The 17,435-nt window shown below is 37.6% G+C and overlaps 1 protein-coding gene across 1 annotated transcript; it reads right to left on the bottom strand.

The window, feature by feature from the left end:
- Positions 1-172: 172 nt before the first annotated feature.
- LOC105932750 (alpha-2,8-sialyltransferase 8F) lies at positions 173-9,684 on the bottom strand. The gene is made up of 7 exons (XM_012872009.3): positions 9,550-9,684; positions 6,882-6,956; positions 6,716-6,790; positions 3,390-3,534; positions 1,579-1,691; positions 1,403-1,495; positions 173-1,312 (listed from the first exon to the last, which is right to left on the bottom strand). Exons 1-7 carry the CDS (start codon positions 9,633-9,635, stop codon positions 832-834), a joined length of 1,068 nt encoding a protein of 355 aa, XP_012727463.2. The 5' UTR covers positions 9,636-9,684; the 3' UTR covers positions 173-831.
- Positions 9,685-17,435: the final 7,751 nt, after the last annotated feature.

Here is a 17,435-nt window from a genome sequence, read left to right as displayed (position 1 = left end):
GGCTGCAACAAGGACTCAATTTCAAGCCACCTCTCTGATGAGTGGTTAGCACCACCTACTGGTTTGGGTTGAGAATAAAAAAAATACTTTTACAACCTGTTGCACCTTTTGTCCAACATGAAGATCCCGCCTTCTCTAGTGACATTAGATACACAAAATAATTAGATCTATGTTTATTTACCCAAGCTTGCTTTATTTTCCTTCAAGGGGGTTTAATTATTCCAACCCAAGTAAACACACAAAAAATTAATGTAACAGTGAAACTCATAACCATTAGGAAAAAGAAAATAAATGTAAGAAACATTTTTTTTTTCCAGTCTTGGAATATTACAAATAGCAGATTTATCAGTAAAACCAACTGAAATAAAATGATTTTCCTCTGGAAACAAAATTAATTAATACAGGATACATTTTAACACATATAGTAAAACATTCTCTAAAAGAAGATTGCAACCAATTCTGGAACAAGGCATGATAATCTTACTGGTTATGACAAAACATAGCAGTTGTATCAGGCATAATTGTACTATTGTGCGGAAAGTCACAAAGATTTGCTCAAGATGCGTCAGAAGCCAGTTAAACAAATGGGGTTTGCAAGAGCAAACAGACTTAAATCAGAGGCAAACAGACTCTTGTTCAGTCCTTTCTGAAAACATTTTGACACCTATCTAGTAGTCTTTGTCACTTCTGGAGGCTCGCACTTTAGCAACCTGCAGTTGATGCGCTACTGCAGAACTAACTGAATCCGATTTAAGCCAGTTTGCCTTCAAGAAGAAGTTTAATTTAGAAGAAGATTATGTATCTCCGTAGTTGGATCTATTCCCCATGTGACTAATTATAATAATCTGGTTCACACTCCCCCAAGTGTAGCTGTAGTACACCCTGGTTGTGCAGTTCCAGCAACAGGTTGAACTCGGTTGGCATGGCATGGACATTGTTTTTAGCTGGTTTATTGTCATAATAGTGGTTAGTGAGGTCTTTGAAGCTGTGTGGGTGACTACTGAACGGCCAGAATCCATACACCTGCACATTGTCACAAAGTTCCAGCGCCAGGCTGACCATCATGATGCCAGTGCTGAGCCGTATCGCCTTCACGCCCCGAGAGCGCCAGAAGACGGCCAGGTTCTCAAGGTACTGAGGGTTAAGGAAGACAGGTCGGATTGGGCTTTCAAAGTCCTCAACAGTGTAGAGAGTCCGCAGAGACACAGGGGTGCTCATACCGTAGGAGAAAGCGGGAAGGAGCAGCATGGAGTCACCATAGCTACGCAGCTTCTCCATAAATGGACGCCGACGTCCCATTAGAGACCCATACCTAAAGATTTAAAGCACATATGAAGAGACATGGGTATGTCTATAATCGTAAAGGTTACAAATCACCTCTTGGATTAATTTAATTGCTCACTTATCTAGGAGGATGCTTGGGTTTACGGTCACGAGGCTCGTTTTACTACCCACATGTTTCTCATATCCGTCTGAAACAGGAGGTAGGTTGCACCTTAGATGCAAAACAAACACAGATACTGTTAAATGGATTTTTTTTATTGCAGTCTTATCATCTTCACTGGGCAGCTTTCTCACCTGATGACAAACTCAGCTGAATCAATCATTTTCCCACATGTGCTGTTTGCCAGGATCCCACCGTTCCCGACTACAGCACAGGTTTGCCTTGTTTTATTTGAAAAGGGATGCCCCTGAAATTAAGATACGAAGAATAAATCATGATATAGAAATATACATTGTTGTATAGAGAGAATTGCTGAAAGAGCAATAAAGAAAGATAATTGCTTGTCTTTCATTTTCCATTTTTTTAAGCCTTTGGTTACCCTTTCTGCCTTGAGTGTTGTTTGATATACTTGTCATGCTTTTGCATCTTCAGAAAAGTTTTTTGTCTTTGACATTTAGACTTTAGGTGTGGTTTTGACTGAGCTCTGTGCTTCTTTGATGCTTTCTTGTGTGTAGCTGTGGTTTCATAAATCCATTGTTTGCTCATATCAGTTTTGATTGACATGCTCCATAGTGTTGTACTTATCATTCAGTGCCTCAATGCCTCAGCCCTGTGTTTGAAGTCTGTTGTACTTAAGCCCCTTTGTAACTATTTTGTCTGTATGATTAGGGTCATTGTACATTTGGAAGACCCATTTGTGTCATGGTTTCACTTCCCAGCTGATGGCTTTAAATGTCCCTGGTTTGTTTCCACGTTTTGTTCCATACTGCACAATGGTGGAGTTGGTAACATTGAGAAGGTCATGGGTTCAGAAACCTGGCCTGGGGTCCTTCTGCATGCAGTCTACATGTTCTCCTTGCACATGTGAGGGTTCTCAAATTAATTATGTCATAAGCTTACGAAGTCAATTTATGGCTTTCACAAATTGTCTAAACATGTAGTATTCTTATGTGTGCACATGTAAACTTCTAACATATGTAATTGAAACAACCCCCCACCCCCCCCAAAAAAAATAAAAAATTTAATTTCTCTTTTTTTTCTGACATATTGCAAATAGAAAGAGAGAAACTGTTTGGCCTCATTTCATGTCAAATTGTGAGTTAAAAAAGTTTCCGATGTATGCACTGATAACCCTCAATTTGTGTTTATTTTTTCAGATGGGCCCACATGTAGGATAAGCTGAGAAAGGAGTTCATACTCTGCCTATAAACAACGTGAAACGCAGTTGTTGTTTTTTGTTTTTTGTAAGTGGCAAGAGAAGACTTTAATGTTTCCGAAAGAATACCCTTATTCTCTTATTTTTCTTGCCTCTCTCTCTCTCTCTCTCTCTCTCTCTCTCTCTCTCTCTCTCTCTCTCTCTCTCTCTCTCTCTTGCTCTCTCTCTCTCTCTAGTTTTTATTTATAACGATTTATTTTTCTATTGTTTACCATTTCTTGCAGATTTATTTAAAGTGTCAATGTCGCAAACAAGACATAGGGTGTGGTTGGGGGCTAAAGCCAATCCCAGGAGGCGTTTACCTCTACCAGGCCGAAACACAAACCGTGCAGGGTAAAACTGAGCGGGAAGCGCCAAATCAAGTAGGGTCGGTGGTAAAGGTCTTTAATTGACCTATAATTTTAATACCAACTGGGACCTTTTGTATGTTTTTCTTATTCATAAGCGTAATCCCTTTTGGTATTCCATAGTTTTGCCCACAGAACAAAGGCACTTTATGTTAAATGGCCTCTTTGAAATTCCCTAAGGTGTTAGAGTGTACATACATGGTTGTCCTGAGTGTATCTCTGCCTATCAAACTAACGGACATACTGACGGAGGGATTGGCAACTGAGTACGTCTGTAAATACAAACTGATGCTGGTTTTTAAAAATCTAGACAGGCTTTTATCAAGATATACTGCATGTAGCGTATCAAAGACATCTTTGAAACACACATACGGTAACTAACTTTTGGGAAGGTGCTGAAGAGCTCTGGGCTCACTTGGAGGTTCCTCTTCTTTTCCCCATCATAGACAATCTTCGATCCCACCGGAGTGTTCGTCTGGGTAATGATGGCCTTGTCAAAGCCATGGCACTTACTGCGCAGCTGAAACCTGGGCAAACGTAAAGACCTTTTTGACACTCAAGTGCAATTATCAAAGATGTTGAACTGAAATACCAGGCAGACAAACAATTTTCTGTTATAAAATAAATGTATCTGCCTTTAATGATCCCAGTAATGGACAGTATCCTTCTATCGAGTGTTTGATACAACTACCAGCCCGCCATCAGCAACTTTACCAGATGGATGTCTTCAATGAATTGTTGCATTTTGTCCAAAGGAACAAGTGAAGCAATAGGAAAAATCTCTTGATACTGTTTCACATAATTGTATCCTGTTTTTTGTTGTTAGGTATTTTCATGAATACAGGAAATAGCTAAAAACGCTAAAACTTTATACATTATTCAGTTTTCCGATAAGCTGACAGGTTAGGACCCTAATCACAAAATCACTCTAAATGAACCACTGTTAGAATATGTTATCTATTAGAATCACATAGAGTAACTAATCCTTACTGTAGAGTGTAAGTAATTATTTAAATTTGCTTTAAATTATTGGCCATCAAAGAAGGAATTAAACTTCTGTAACATGGGTACGAATTAAAGAATGATCAAAATAAAATGTCCTGGGACAGACAGCTCTCTGGGAAACGGCCGAAATGACCAGTACCCATTTTTATACTGATTTAAAACTACACAGCTGAATTCTATATTACCAACTATGTGTATGGTGAAGGGAATTTGTTACACTTTTTGTTTGTAAATGTTTTTTTTAAATTACAATACCTCTCCAAAGGTAAACTCCTCACATTTTACTTCATATTTTTACTGTATCTTTTCAAGGGACAACACTAAAGATATGACACATTAATACAATAAGGCAGTCCGTGTACAGCTTACATAAGGGTATATTAATATCTAAACCGCTGGCAAGAAAAGTAAGTACAGCCCTACATTAAAATACCTAAATTGTGATAAATCAACCATTTTCCCGCCCTGGTGAGTCAATAGTGTTACAAGGTCAAAGGTGTTAACGTGGAGCAGATGTTCTAACTTTGATCTTATCGCTCTCACACTCTCATGTACTGGTCACTGGAAGTTCACAATGGCACCTCATGGTGAACTCTGTGAGGATTTGAACAAAAGAATTTCTGCTCTATATAAAGATGGCCGAGGCGATAGGAAGATTGCCCTGTTAACAGGACAGGTTCTACTCAGGACAGGTCTCGCCATGGTCAGATAAAGAAGTGGAGTATTGAGTGCATGTGCTCACGGCAACATCTGTGTGTAGTGGGAGGTTCATGGAGGTCCATGAAGATGATGCACAAGAAAACTTGCAAACAGTTTGCTGAGGACAAGCAGACTAAGGCCGGGCATACACTGTACGATATTTTCAATCGTTGTACTTTACAACAAAACCGCAGGGTTTAAAATTTCACAGCTCACCATATCTGTTCTTAAGCTGTACGGCCAGACGCTCTGATGCGATCTAAGTGCTCACACTGTACGTCTAAAAAAACACACGTCGGACTGAGCTCTGTAGGAAGATGGCGCTACTCGGACTCGTCTATCTGGAAGCCAAATGTAAACAGTAGAAGAAGAAAAAGACGGAAGTGTTAATGTTCACCGATAAATATGAGGCTTACAAGAACAAAACGCGCTGCCTTGGCAATTCAACGAGTTGCTCCTCTGTAGTTTAACGCCATGTCACACGTACCGACGTCATGCTTCTCTCTACTCCTATGTTTTCGCCTGAGAAGAAGAAGAATTCCCTTGTTTGCACATGCGCAGTGCACAAGGTTGGGGGAAATTGGTTCGTAGACACTCGTAGCTCTGCTTCAACAGCAGGATGTGTCACCATCGCTCACGAGTGCCGACTGAATTTCAAACATGTTTGATTTTCATCCGACCGTCCGATTCCTGATTGGGAGGTGGTGGTGAGAGGCTAATCGCCCCTCGTTACCCCCTGTATACTACACGACGCAGCTGAAACTCGGCCCAATCCAAAACATTCTCCCACGAGAAAAAGGGCAAAGAGTTGTACAGTGTATGCCCGGCTTAAGTGCATGGATTATTGGAACCGGGTCCTGTAGTATGATGAGACCAAGATGGTTCCAAGTTTGTGTGGTGGCAACCAGGTGACAGAGTACAAAGATGAGTGAGTCTTGCCTACAGTCAAGCATGGTGCTGGGGGTGTCACGATTTGAGGACACATCGTGCTGGCTGTGGAGGAAGGTACAATTCATTGAAGGAACCATGAAAACCAACATGTGCTGTAACACAGGAAAGCAGAATAAGAGCCATCCCCTCAGAAAGTGGGCTGCAGGGCAGTGATCCAACATGAGGATGACATCAAACACACCTCCAGGAACACCACTGCCTTGCTACAGAAACTGAGGGTAAGGGTGCTGGACTGGCCAAGAATGTCTCCAGACCTTAACCCTCTCAAGCATCTTTGGGGCATGCCCACATTGAAGGTGGAGGAGTACAAGATCTCTAACACCCAACAGCTCTGTGATGTCATGGAGGAGTGGAATAAGAGTCCAGTGGCAATCTTTGAAGCTCTAGTGAACTCCACGTCCAAGAAAGCTAATACAGTGCTGGAAAATAATGGAGGTCACTCAAAATGTTGTCACTTCTGGCAAAATGTGGACATTTTCACTTAGGAGGGTACTAACTTTTGTTGCCAGAAGTTTAGACATTAATTGGTGTGTGTTGAGTTATTTTGAGGAAATAGCAGATTTAAACAGTTATACAAGCTGTACATTGACTACACTGTATTGGTTGCATCAGTCCTATGAAGCAATATAATAAAATATTTGCAAAACGTGAGATATGGAGATACTGTTTGTATCCTTTTTCAGCCAGTTGCACTAAATCACATTGATGTCTGTGGCTCCAATGTGAACAAAATGCAACAAGGTGTGGAAAAGTTCAAAGGCATCTGAATACAATTTTAAAATTTAAATGGCTGATCAAATTTTGGTTTATATCTTTGCTTTATTTGTCTTTTCCTAGAAGTGTGATACTGTACATTGGCCATCTGAACTGATTGATCAGCTGCTTCTGGAGACACATTCCAGCAACGACAGTAGAACCATTAGCTTAAATTGACTCCATATCACACATAGGCTACTCAGCTGTCAGACTCATCTTCACAAGACTGTACATGGATTCAAGGTAAAGCAAACGTCAGAAAACCAACAACAAAAACTTAATAGAAGAGACATTTACGTAAAGTTGTGAAAATTGTCCTCCTTTTTTTTCCAGGTTTTGAACGAGATCTCTAATGCCTTCTTTATATTCTCTCTGCAACAAATCAACAAAACAGATTATGTAAGTATACAGAGGCCCCTAAGCAGACAGAACACAAAACAAGGCTTCAACAGTTTGTTCTCACCCGCAGTTTTTACAGGAATCAGTGGACCGAGGGGCAATTTTCATTTTTGGCAGGTGTCTCCGAAATTTCGGATTTCTGAGATACAAGAGAGAAAAAAAAAAAAAACTTGTCAACTGATTAACAAAGTCTTTAACAAATATTCTTTCCCACCTAATGCTATTTTATCAGCTCTCGTGCATTGTTAAGAGAAGAAACTCTACCTTAAAACAGTTTAATTGAGTGTGTGGACTTGATAAAAGCACCCTAGTAAAGAGAGCATTGTAAATGAGATTTTGCTCTTCTAACAACCAAATGCAATGTTAGAAAATGTTCCTATAAACTTCCTTCTGTTTTTTTTTTGTTTTTGTTTTTTTACATTTTTTTGATAGCGAGGTTTGCTGCTCCTGCTATTTCTCATTTCCTTTTTTCATGTATTATCATAATATCATTTATGGGAGAGTCTTGAAATACTTACATACAATTTGTCATTCGAAAATTTTTTTTTTTTTTCCAAACCATTTTCAACCAAACAGCTTCTTGCCTGACTAATTTTATGATATCATGAAAAACATCCCATCCAGAACAAATAACACACATACATAATAACTGGTTTGGTGACATGACATATTAGATATTATTTCTATAAAATGAACATATGTCATGTGACATTTGGATGTTTGTTTGTTAAGGTCTGTTCTTTGCTTACACATAATGGAAACACAAACATGCCAAAAAAAATTTGCATACAGAACTGTTGGCTTAATGAAATATATGTTTTATACCTGCTTAACTGATGTTATTTTCCAAAGGGACGTTTAATCAGAAATGAGCCTGATATACTGTATATATATATATATATATATATATATATATATATATATATATATATATATATATATATATATATATATATGTATGTATGTATGTATGTATGTATGTATGTATGTATGTATATACGTACATGGAGCTGTCTGTCCATAACATTATGTTTTTGTCTAACTGATTGTATAATTTTTTAACGTGTCCTGTCTGGCTGTATGGCACTAAGCATTGCTTTCTTATTGCCAAAGAGAGCCCAAAAGATTTACTCACAAGTGGAGCATTAGCGAGGTTTCGCTATAGTGCGCCGTTTGATATGTTTGCAAAATACTTTATTGGATATTATTTTGGGATTATTTTAAATATAATGGACACAGAAAGATACAAGAGAAAGAAAGGAAGAGAAAAACATGAGGCAAAATGTTAAAAAGGAAAAAAGGTGACAAAAATAGAGTAGAGGAAAAAGAATGTGAAAGATAACGTCCTCAATCCAAGTCTACTTCTACACTTGCAGATAGAGCAATAAAAACAAAACCAAGCAATAGTGGTTATGACTTCGGCTAGGTGGCCCACTCCTCCTCCAGGCCTCAAACTCCGGATGACAATTGGTGAACAAGGGTGTGAAAATACCCCAAGCATGCCCCCACCTGCAAAAATGTGGTGCAGAACCCTCAGTGTTTACATGCAGTTTGACACTGAAGGCTGGGGAAGACACCAGGAGTGAGGCCAACGCCGTCTTACCACTATCCAGCTTTACAGATTTAACATTTTAGTTTAACTTGGTACGTATGCGTGGTTTTGGGATGTCAGATGACTGGCGGTAATAGCATTGTTTTGGAGAGAAAGTTAAGGGAGACATTGTTGTTTCAGGTCTAACAGGAATCTAAATTAAACCTGATTTGAGAACAATCGTGCTGGAAAGAAGAACCCAAAGCACTTCTTGTTCTTTTTTTTTGTTTTTGTTTTTCTGTGGTTAACCCCATTGTCATGTTCAACTTCAGGGCAAGCAGAATGGGCGCCTATGATTATGCTAAATATATTTGCTTCACCAAGGGAGGATGTATAGGTACATATACACCTGACCCCTGATTATTTATTTTATTGCTTTTAAGGTATTATTTACAAACTGATGCCAAACCTGAAAGGGGAGAGGGAAAGAGGGTTAACGAGGACAGAGTAAGAGAAGGAGAAAAATGACAGAGACACAAAGAGAACAAAAAAATCAAAACCCAACAACTAGCTGCAACAAAAAAAAAAATACCTTTACAGTCACCATGGGGAAACCGGCTGTTACTTTCTATGCAGTCATTTTCTGTGTGGGTCAAAATTTATTTGAAAGACTGATGACTGAAAGAACTATGGGCCTATTCAGCTAAAAAAACTTTCATGTTTCTTTTTTTGTTGCCTTTGCAAATTGTCAGTAATCCGGGTCATTGTTTTTAAGGACATGGAGGCACATCCTCGTAGGCGTATTCTAAGTCAGATGTACTTAAGTCAATGACCCACCCACCACTGTCCTGAGACCGTAGAAGCTATTGCTCTGTGTTGTTTGTAACATTTTACTGTGTCACAAACTCTCTGGTATTGTCATAATCCATAACCTGTGCAGTAAAAACGTACAAACGAAAAGCAAAGTAGCAGTTTTTAAATAGCATGAATTTAATTAAACTGTCTCTCAAGGAACACATTTCTTATGCTCTATTATGTAGGCCACAGAAAGAAAAACTTTATTAGCAAAAGAGGATGTAGACAAAGTTAAAATATGGCCAAATTATGATGATTTCCCCCTATATCGTTAAAATCACTTTCCACCACTTTGGTCAAACTGCAGCAGCATTCACAGCAAAAAAAAAAAAAAAAGACAACTTACTTATTGTCCTGGGTGATCCACATGAGAGTGGTCAGCAGGCTCCCCAGAATGAGAGTCATCATCAGAGTGAATAACTGGCCCCTCATGCCTCTCCTCTTCTGCTGACCTCACCCTTATGCTCCCCTCATGATCTGCCTCTTTCTCCGACTGTTTCACAAGCATCACTCGCTCTCTGTCTGCTTTCAGGCCTGCTGTAATTTTCAGAATATGCTCCACCCTCCCCCTAGGGATTCTCACTCCTTGTATGAACACAAACATTCATAACCATGCTAGTATGTTGCCACTTTTAGTTGTTTTTTTGTTTTTTTTTTTCAATGTTTTTACTTTAAAACTAATCTAATTGCATGATCTTCTCCTGATCCTGACTTTCCTTCGGGTCTGCCACTTCCTTCTGGTAAGAGTTTGTCCAAACGTCTTCAGTGTTTTTTTTTGTTGTTTTTTTTCATTGCGAGGGTTTGCATGTCGACATGCGTCCGAATGCTGTGTAAAAGCACTGCTGTCGACATTTGGATAATATGTAAACATGGGAGCGTACACACCAACGGACAGACAGAACAAAGTGAAAGCATCAAGTTTATTTATTTTTTATCAACAGCATAAAAAGAGCAATGTGACCTGAGCTCCCAGCATTTAATTAGTTCAGATTGTCTCTCGTCAAGGCTGTTTCTAATGTGAATGAATGCAACTGTGAAAAGCAACAACCCCTCCTGATTAGGTATTTATTGAAACAAAAATCTATTTAATGTTGGGTTTTTTTTTTATCATCGGGTGCTTGAGACTTGATTCGTGGTGTAACTGGTGCCAACATGTCATGTACGCAATCACAAAGTGTGACAAAAGTTTGACAGTATGCAGAAACCGGGGGATCGATACGGCCTTGAAAAGATCCGGAAATGAAGTCTATACCAAAAGCCAAACTTTTTTTTTTTCTTCTTTCCAAATTAAGGCACTCTGTGATTTTAAGAATGATACTGTGTGTACTACAGGGTTTACTCATCAAGCCCAAATGTCACGGCTGTGTTTGTCAGTCTCCCCTGGCACCGAGCCCATAGCCTCACATTCTTAAACTAAAGCATGAAACACACCACATCGCCACTCCTCATACTGGAGAATTTTAAAACCACTGCGGCGAGCATTTCTAATGAAATTGTTTTCACTAAAAATCATCCGCACAAGTCTGTGAAGAGAAATGTAACAGGGTAAGAGCAGAGGAGTAGCTGTTGATGCAGAGCTTTGTGCAAGGTTTCTCATTTCGTCACCTTGCAACCCCAAATATGAATTCATTTTAGTGGGATTTTATGAAGGGCCGACACAAAGTAGGCCATTCTAGTTGATTGTACAGGAAAATGTTAAAAAAAATTGGATTATTTGATGATAAGATTTTAAAGCGTGCAGAAAACATGTGTGTTCAGTCTCTCTGAATCAACAGTTTGCTGAACCACCGTTTCACAGCACTGTAATAAGACGGAAATTATCTGAAAGCTAACTTAAAACTACAAGCAATGACTATTACAACCGCGTTTATCAATTTTTACTAAATAGATCACTTGTGGCCAGCAAGCTATTATAACATTTTGAAAAAGTTTATTTTTTGCTGACTTGCCTAAACTGCTATAGGCAACATGTCAGTGAATACATTTGTCATTGTCCTACTAGGATATCCTTCTACTATTAGAAACCAAACAGTGGAGGCAAGAATCTTTTGTTATCTCTGTAAATACAGTGTGTTCCAGGGTATTTGCTTACTAGTCTTAGGCAATGTAAATGGAACATGTCATCTTAAAGATCTGTGGATATAGAATACAGAAGATGCCTCTGTACAGGCCAAACATAAATGTTTCAGCTCATAAAACAACTTTAATACTGAATAATGAAAACTTCAATAAATAGTACTTTCATCAATCCAACATTTCTCTAATTAATAACCTCCTAAACCGCATAGCTGGTTGTGCTACTTTTGGCAGCGACCAAAAACTGCCTAAACTGCTATAGGCAATATGTCAGTGAATACATTTTTAATTGTCCTACTAGGATATCCTTCTATTATTAGAAACCAAACAGTGGAGACAGCAATCTTTTGTTATCTCTGTAAATACAGTGTGTTCCAGTGTATTTCCTTACTAGTCTTAGGCAATGTAAATGGAACATGTCATTTTAAAGATTAGATTAGATTAGATTAGATTAGATTAGATTAGATTAGATTAGATTAGATTAGATTAGATTAGATTAGATTCAACTTTATTGTCCTTACACAGGTACAAGGCAACAAAATGCAGTTTAGGTCTAACCAGAAATGCAATAGCTGCAAGTGCAGGATATACAATGATTCCATAAGTACAGGACAAGGGTTTTTACTGAATAAATATAGAGATGGATACTATTATAAACAGAATGTTACTGATAGATTTGTTCTATGAGTATAATATATAGATAACTAGTATTGTGAACTAAATTTACAGCTGGATATGTACCGAATATAATATACAGGTGAATATTACTATGAATAGAGTAAAGATCTGTAGATAAAAAATACAGAAGATGCCTCCTTACAGGCCAAACTTAAATGTTTCAGCTCATAAAACAACTTTAAAACTTCAATAAATACTACTTTCATCAAACCAACATTTCTCCAAATAATTGCTTCCTAAACCGCATAGCTGGTTGTGCTACTTTTGGCAGCAACAATTACCATCAAACCTTTGCATCGACTGAAAACAAGTGTTTCATATTAGGAGGAATTTTGGTGCACTGTTTTTTTTTTTGGGTTTTTTTTTTGGAGACATGTTCAAATTCAGCCACACTGGAAGGTTTTTCAGGATGATTGGCAGGTTTGAGATGATGCTGCAGCATCTCATTGGGATTTAAGCCCAGTCTTTAACCAAGTAATTGAAATCCCTTTATGATGTTGGCTTTTCTTTAGCCATTCACAGAGGAAGTTGATGGTGTTCTTTGGATCATTTCTTCCTGCAAAACCTCCGATTGAGCTTAACGTCACAAAAAGCGATGGCCCTGATCGTTTCCTTCAGGAGTTTCTGGTAGACAGGAAACCCAAATGTTCCCTTAACTGTGGCAAAGGTCCAGATCCTGAAACAGCCAGACCAATGCACCGCTACCACCTTGTTTGACTGTGGGTGTGTTACGATGTTTTAAATGCAAAAGGGGGCTAAGCTTCCAAGTTACACTAATGATATTTATTTCATTTTTGGCATTGTTTGCAACGTGTTGGAAGAACTTTAATGTGAACATGTTTTGACATTCAAATCGTCGGGGAATTTTGCATATGTCATGCACTAAATTAATGTCTGATAAACAATTGCCTTTTCAGGAGGCTTTTCACAGCATGAGTGTGATGTTCAGGACTGTCATGGAATCAGTAAAAAATGTTGGCCATGTTTGACTGTCAGTATGAAGTTATTTTCTCATATGGTGTATTGGTTTAAAATGCTACACTGCAAAAATAGAACAAAAAATAAGAAAATATTTCTTGAAATGAGAGTATTTTTCTTTGATTTGAGCAGGTAAATAAGATTATTAGCCAATGGAATAAGATTTTTTACACTTAAAATAGGAACAATTCATCTCTATCATCTTATTTCAAGTGCAGTATATCTAATTATGTTATTTTAGGGGTAAATAAAACTCATTCCATTGGCAAATAATCTTATTTACCTGCTCAAATCAAGGAGAAATTAATTAATTTTAAGAAAATTGTATTTCTCTTTTTGCAGTGTATACTTCCAAAACGTTTTAGAAGTCTGCTTATGTTTTCACATTTTGGCTTAGGGCCTTGCAACTCAACCAAAGATGACATTTTTATCCCAGTCTCTTTTTCCTGTTCTTGAAACATGAACCTTAACTGAGGCAAGCAATGCCTCCAGTGAAACTCTGGTGCCTTATGTGTTGTTCTGGATTTTTTATTTTTTTTTTTGTTCCTTCTTGGATGAGTTGAAACTGCATTATTAGAGTAACTCTTAGGAAGGTTTCCTACTGTTTCATGTTTTCTTCATGTGTAGAAAAGCCTTAGAAATATTGTTTCCAGACTGATACATTTTAAGATCATTTATCTGCTGGTTTTGAATGTCTTTAACTGAAGGCATGACGTTTTGCTTTTAAAGATTGTATTATCCCACTCCCTGTTGTCAGGCAGATTGTTGAATTTATCTTTGTGGTTAATCCCAGTTCATTTATGATTTAAAAAGTGAGGCAGTTACATTTTCACAGCTGGCCAGGTTGGTCTGGATGAATTTTTTCTCTTGTAATAAATTAAAACGTAATTTGAAAACTGCATTTTGTTATCTTTGTCTGGAATTACAATGTGTTTGATGATTTAAAACATTTACGTGTAAAAAGAGAAAAAAAAAATTCACAACCACGAACAATGCGGTTATTTTTTATTATTATTATTTGCACATGCACACTTTACATTGCATGCATTCATATTCCCAAAAGCTGCATTTTCTATGTACTGACTTACTTTTGATAATGAATTTTAAATAACATTCAAGTAAAACTTTAGGGTTTACGTTCTTAAAGGCGTATTACACAAAAAAGATGGATGAGAAGATTAATCTCACTGTTGTGAATTTTTAAAATTGGATCAAATTTTGCTAAGTCTACTGTTGGAAATTGATAGCTGCAACCTTGTTGCTGCCATACATTAAAATAAAGGACTTTCTTTGCTGATTTTTATTTATTTATTTATTTTTTCCAGGTAAGAATAGATATGTGTGGTTTTCTTCTTATTTATAGAAGTGTGATTACTTCCACCGATGCCGGCCATATGACTGGCGTCTGGCTATGAATCCCCTTTGCAGCAGGTCTTAACAGCCAAAGGAGGCGGAGATAACTGCAGAAGTGTTTATAAGTGGCATTTTGTGTTTAATTTGGATGAAAACTACATTTAGCTAAAGGTACTGAATCCTTGATCAGCTGAGAACAAGCAGTGTGTGATTTTAAATTACATTTTCAATAAACTGCTTAGTCTAGGTTTTATTTAAAAAATAGTTACATCAGAGCAAAACATGAACACCTGACATGACCCTGCAGGGGTGGATGGATGGATGGATGGATGGATGGATGGATGGATGGATGGATGGATGGATGGATGTTGCGTTTATTGTGTAGATTTTGTAAACTCACGGTAAACTTAGTAATCTTTTTGTCACTCGTCCAGATTTGTTCAATTTTCTTCACAATAACTTGCGGGGTTTTTTGGTTCTTCTGAGTGAATACTTTTTTAAATGATTTCTAAAATTATTCATACCGTGTCCCTGTCTGATTTAGATTTTAAATTATTTCCGTTCAGCCAAGAAGCCTTCAGACAGGAAATGGGTTGGGCATCTCCCAAAAGATAATTAACCACTGTTAAGGGACGTTCAAGTTTTGAAAATATTTTTACACTTGCATTTATGATTATTCAAAACATTACATCCCGAAAATAACTTAACACTCTTCTCAATTGTTATTGGAAACATTTGAGGGCAATATACAGATTTAACCTTCAGTTAATTGCTGACCAGCTTTCTGCATGTTCCCAGTGGGATTTGGAAAATTTATCTTTGGTGATGAACCCCGACTCTTTGAAGGCCAACCTGCCATCACCTAATCTTTAGCTCCCTCCATACATTCTGCTCTGTATTCAAATCAGGTCTCCAAAATGTTAATATTGCATCCAATCAAAAGAAACATCTTTAAACCTTAATATGGCAGGGGGTTGAATCGTTTGGGTCGAAGTGTATATCCAAGTATTGCTATGGAAAGGAAAACATTAGGTTCCAGCCATTCATTTTCTGCACCCACTTAATCTGTTTAAGGCCGCTGGGCGTTGATGCCCGTCTCAAGCTATCAAGAGGAGTTCGCCAGTCCGTCACAGAGACACGGAGACACACAGGGCCAACAGCCGTGCATACACTGAAGTATAAAGGCAATTAAAGACCAATTAACCTAACCAGCATGTCTTTGGACTGTGGGAGGAAGTCACAGTACCTGAAATGCTGAAAGAAAATAAAGAATAAAACTCCCTTCTATGCATGCATCGTGCAGTTTTAGCTTTGAAACCAGATTTAATGAATGCAGCATTCAGAAGGAGAGAGTTGTGTGGTTTTTGTTTTGAAGCTTCATTTACCTGTGTTGAGTAAACAGCTGTTGTTCACATGTCAGTAACTAGGCTGTCGCCCAATAACTCCTTTGATTTACATACTTGTGCCTGTTTTATCTGCCGCAGATCAGTTTCATAAACATGTAAATAGTGACATGAATGTTGACTCTGAATTTGAAGAGATGAAAATGCTCAACAGAGTATGTGTGAATGCACACATTTAGGAATGTTTAATTTTAGCTTTAAGATCTGAGAATTTTTCTCTAAACATAGGCCTTTTGATACTTGAGAATTATGTTTCTCTTCCAACCTATATATTCTTTCTCCTGACAGATTTGTAAATGAGGTTGACAACTGCTCAGACACATTTGTTTAAAGATAAACTTATGTTTCCCCCCCAGGTGTCTGATAGCCTGTGTCTGGGCTAAGATTATCAGGATTTAGGAGGATGAACACAATTCACGCACTTCAGTAAGAACAAGCAGGTTTCCTTCATATATTAATACAAATCATTTTTTTTTTCTTTTTTTTCCTTTTTTTCTCTTTTTTTTTCTTTTTTTTCCTTTTTTTCTCTTTTTTTTCTCCTTTTTTTCTCCTTTTTTTCTCTTTTTTTCTCCTTTTTTTCCCTTTTTTTCCCCTTTTTTTTCTTTTTTTTCCTTTCTTTTTTTCCCCTTTTTTTCCGTTTTTTTTCCTTTTCTTTTTTTTTCCCTTTTTTCTTTTTTCCCCATACAAATCATTTAAAAAAAAACGAATATCTTCTTGAGAAATGTTCAGACACGAAGCTTATCAACAGATAAAACAGCAGGTGGCTGAAGAGCAGCTTACCGAGGAACATATAACCCTTTATTAGATGACGCACACCCAAATCTTGCTCTTAAAACTCAACATTATTGTATAACCATTCCACCCCGGAAAAAGTACTAAAACGCCTCGAATAAACAACTGAAAGCTGCCAACTGCCGACTTTTCTGCTCCAGAGTGCCTGCGATCTTAAATCTGACAACGGACACATCTAAGCCACACCAAACACTTTTTAGATTTTCCAACTAAAAAGATAACAATTTTGTGATAAATAAGTTCGGAGACAATATTTTACTGAGCGTTAAAGCCGAGTACATGCTGAAATTTCTTTGCATCAAGAGGAATAATTTCTTCCCGTGATACAGGCACACATTTTCAGCTGACATGAAAATCCCTTCCGGTTTAGCTGAATTTCTTCTGTAAAAGACAAAAGTCAAACTAAAAATGTTAGATTTTATAGGACATTCAAACCAAATTTCAACCCGGTGTCAACAAGCTTGAAGTTTTTTTAAAGAGGTGCTTCACTTTCAAGGCAGTCCTCAGTCTCTCGGTACATAAGATGAAATCTGCAAAGTACACAGAGGTGGAAATGAAGGTCTATTTGTTGGCTTTTACTTACATGTGATCACAGTCACCTTAAGTAAACTGAAGAACAATAATAGTCTACTAAAGGCTGATGAACTGGTTGCGTTATCATCTGTCGGTATTTGTTCTACTCTGGGAATCTGCTTAGCAAACTGTTCTTGCGGCAAATAAAAGTATCTCTGTTTTAATTTCCCAAACAAATGGAACCGTGTCAATATCGGCCTGAACAAGCCTGATGGCTTATTATTAGATAAACTTTAATTCACACGGAAAGTTTTGAAGGTAATGCGCCATCACTGCCTGAACTAGAGTTGATATCCAGTAGATATGACCCAACACACGCATCTGGTAGTTTTCTTGCTTTTTTTTTTTTTAAGTTAAAAGACGAAATGTCAAAATAATG

Source organism: Fundulus heteroclitus, chromosome 16, assembly GCF_011125445.2.
Source record: "Fundulus heteroclitus isolate FHET01 chromosome 16, MU-UCD_Fhet_4.1, whole genome shotgun sequence".
Lineage (NCBI taxonomy): Eukaryota > Metazoa > Chordata > Actinopteri > Cyprinodontiformes > Fundulidae > Fundulus > Fundulus heteroclitus.
Note: the sequence above shows the minus strand (reverse complement) of the source record. Positions and strands in the feature narration are given on the sequence as shown.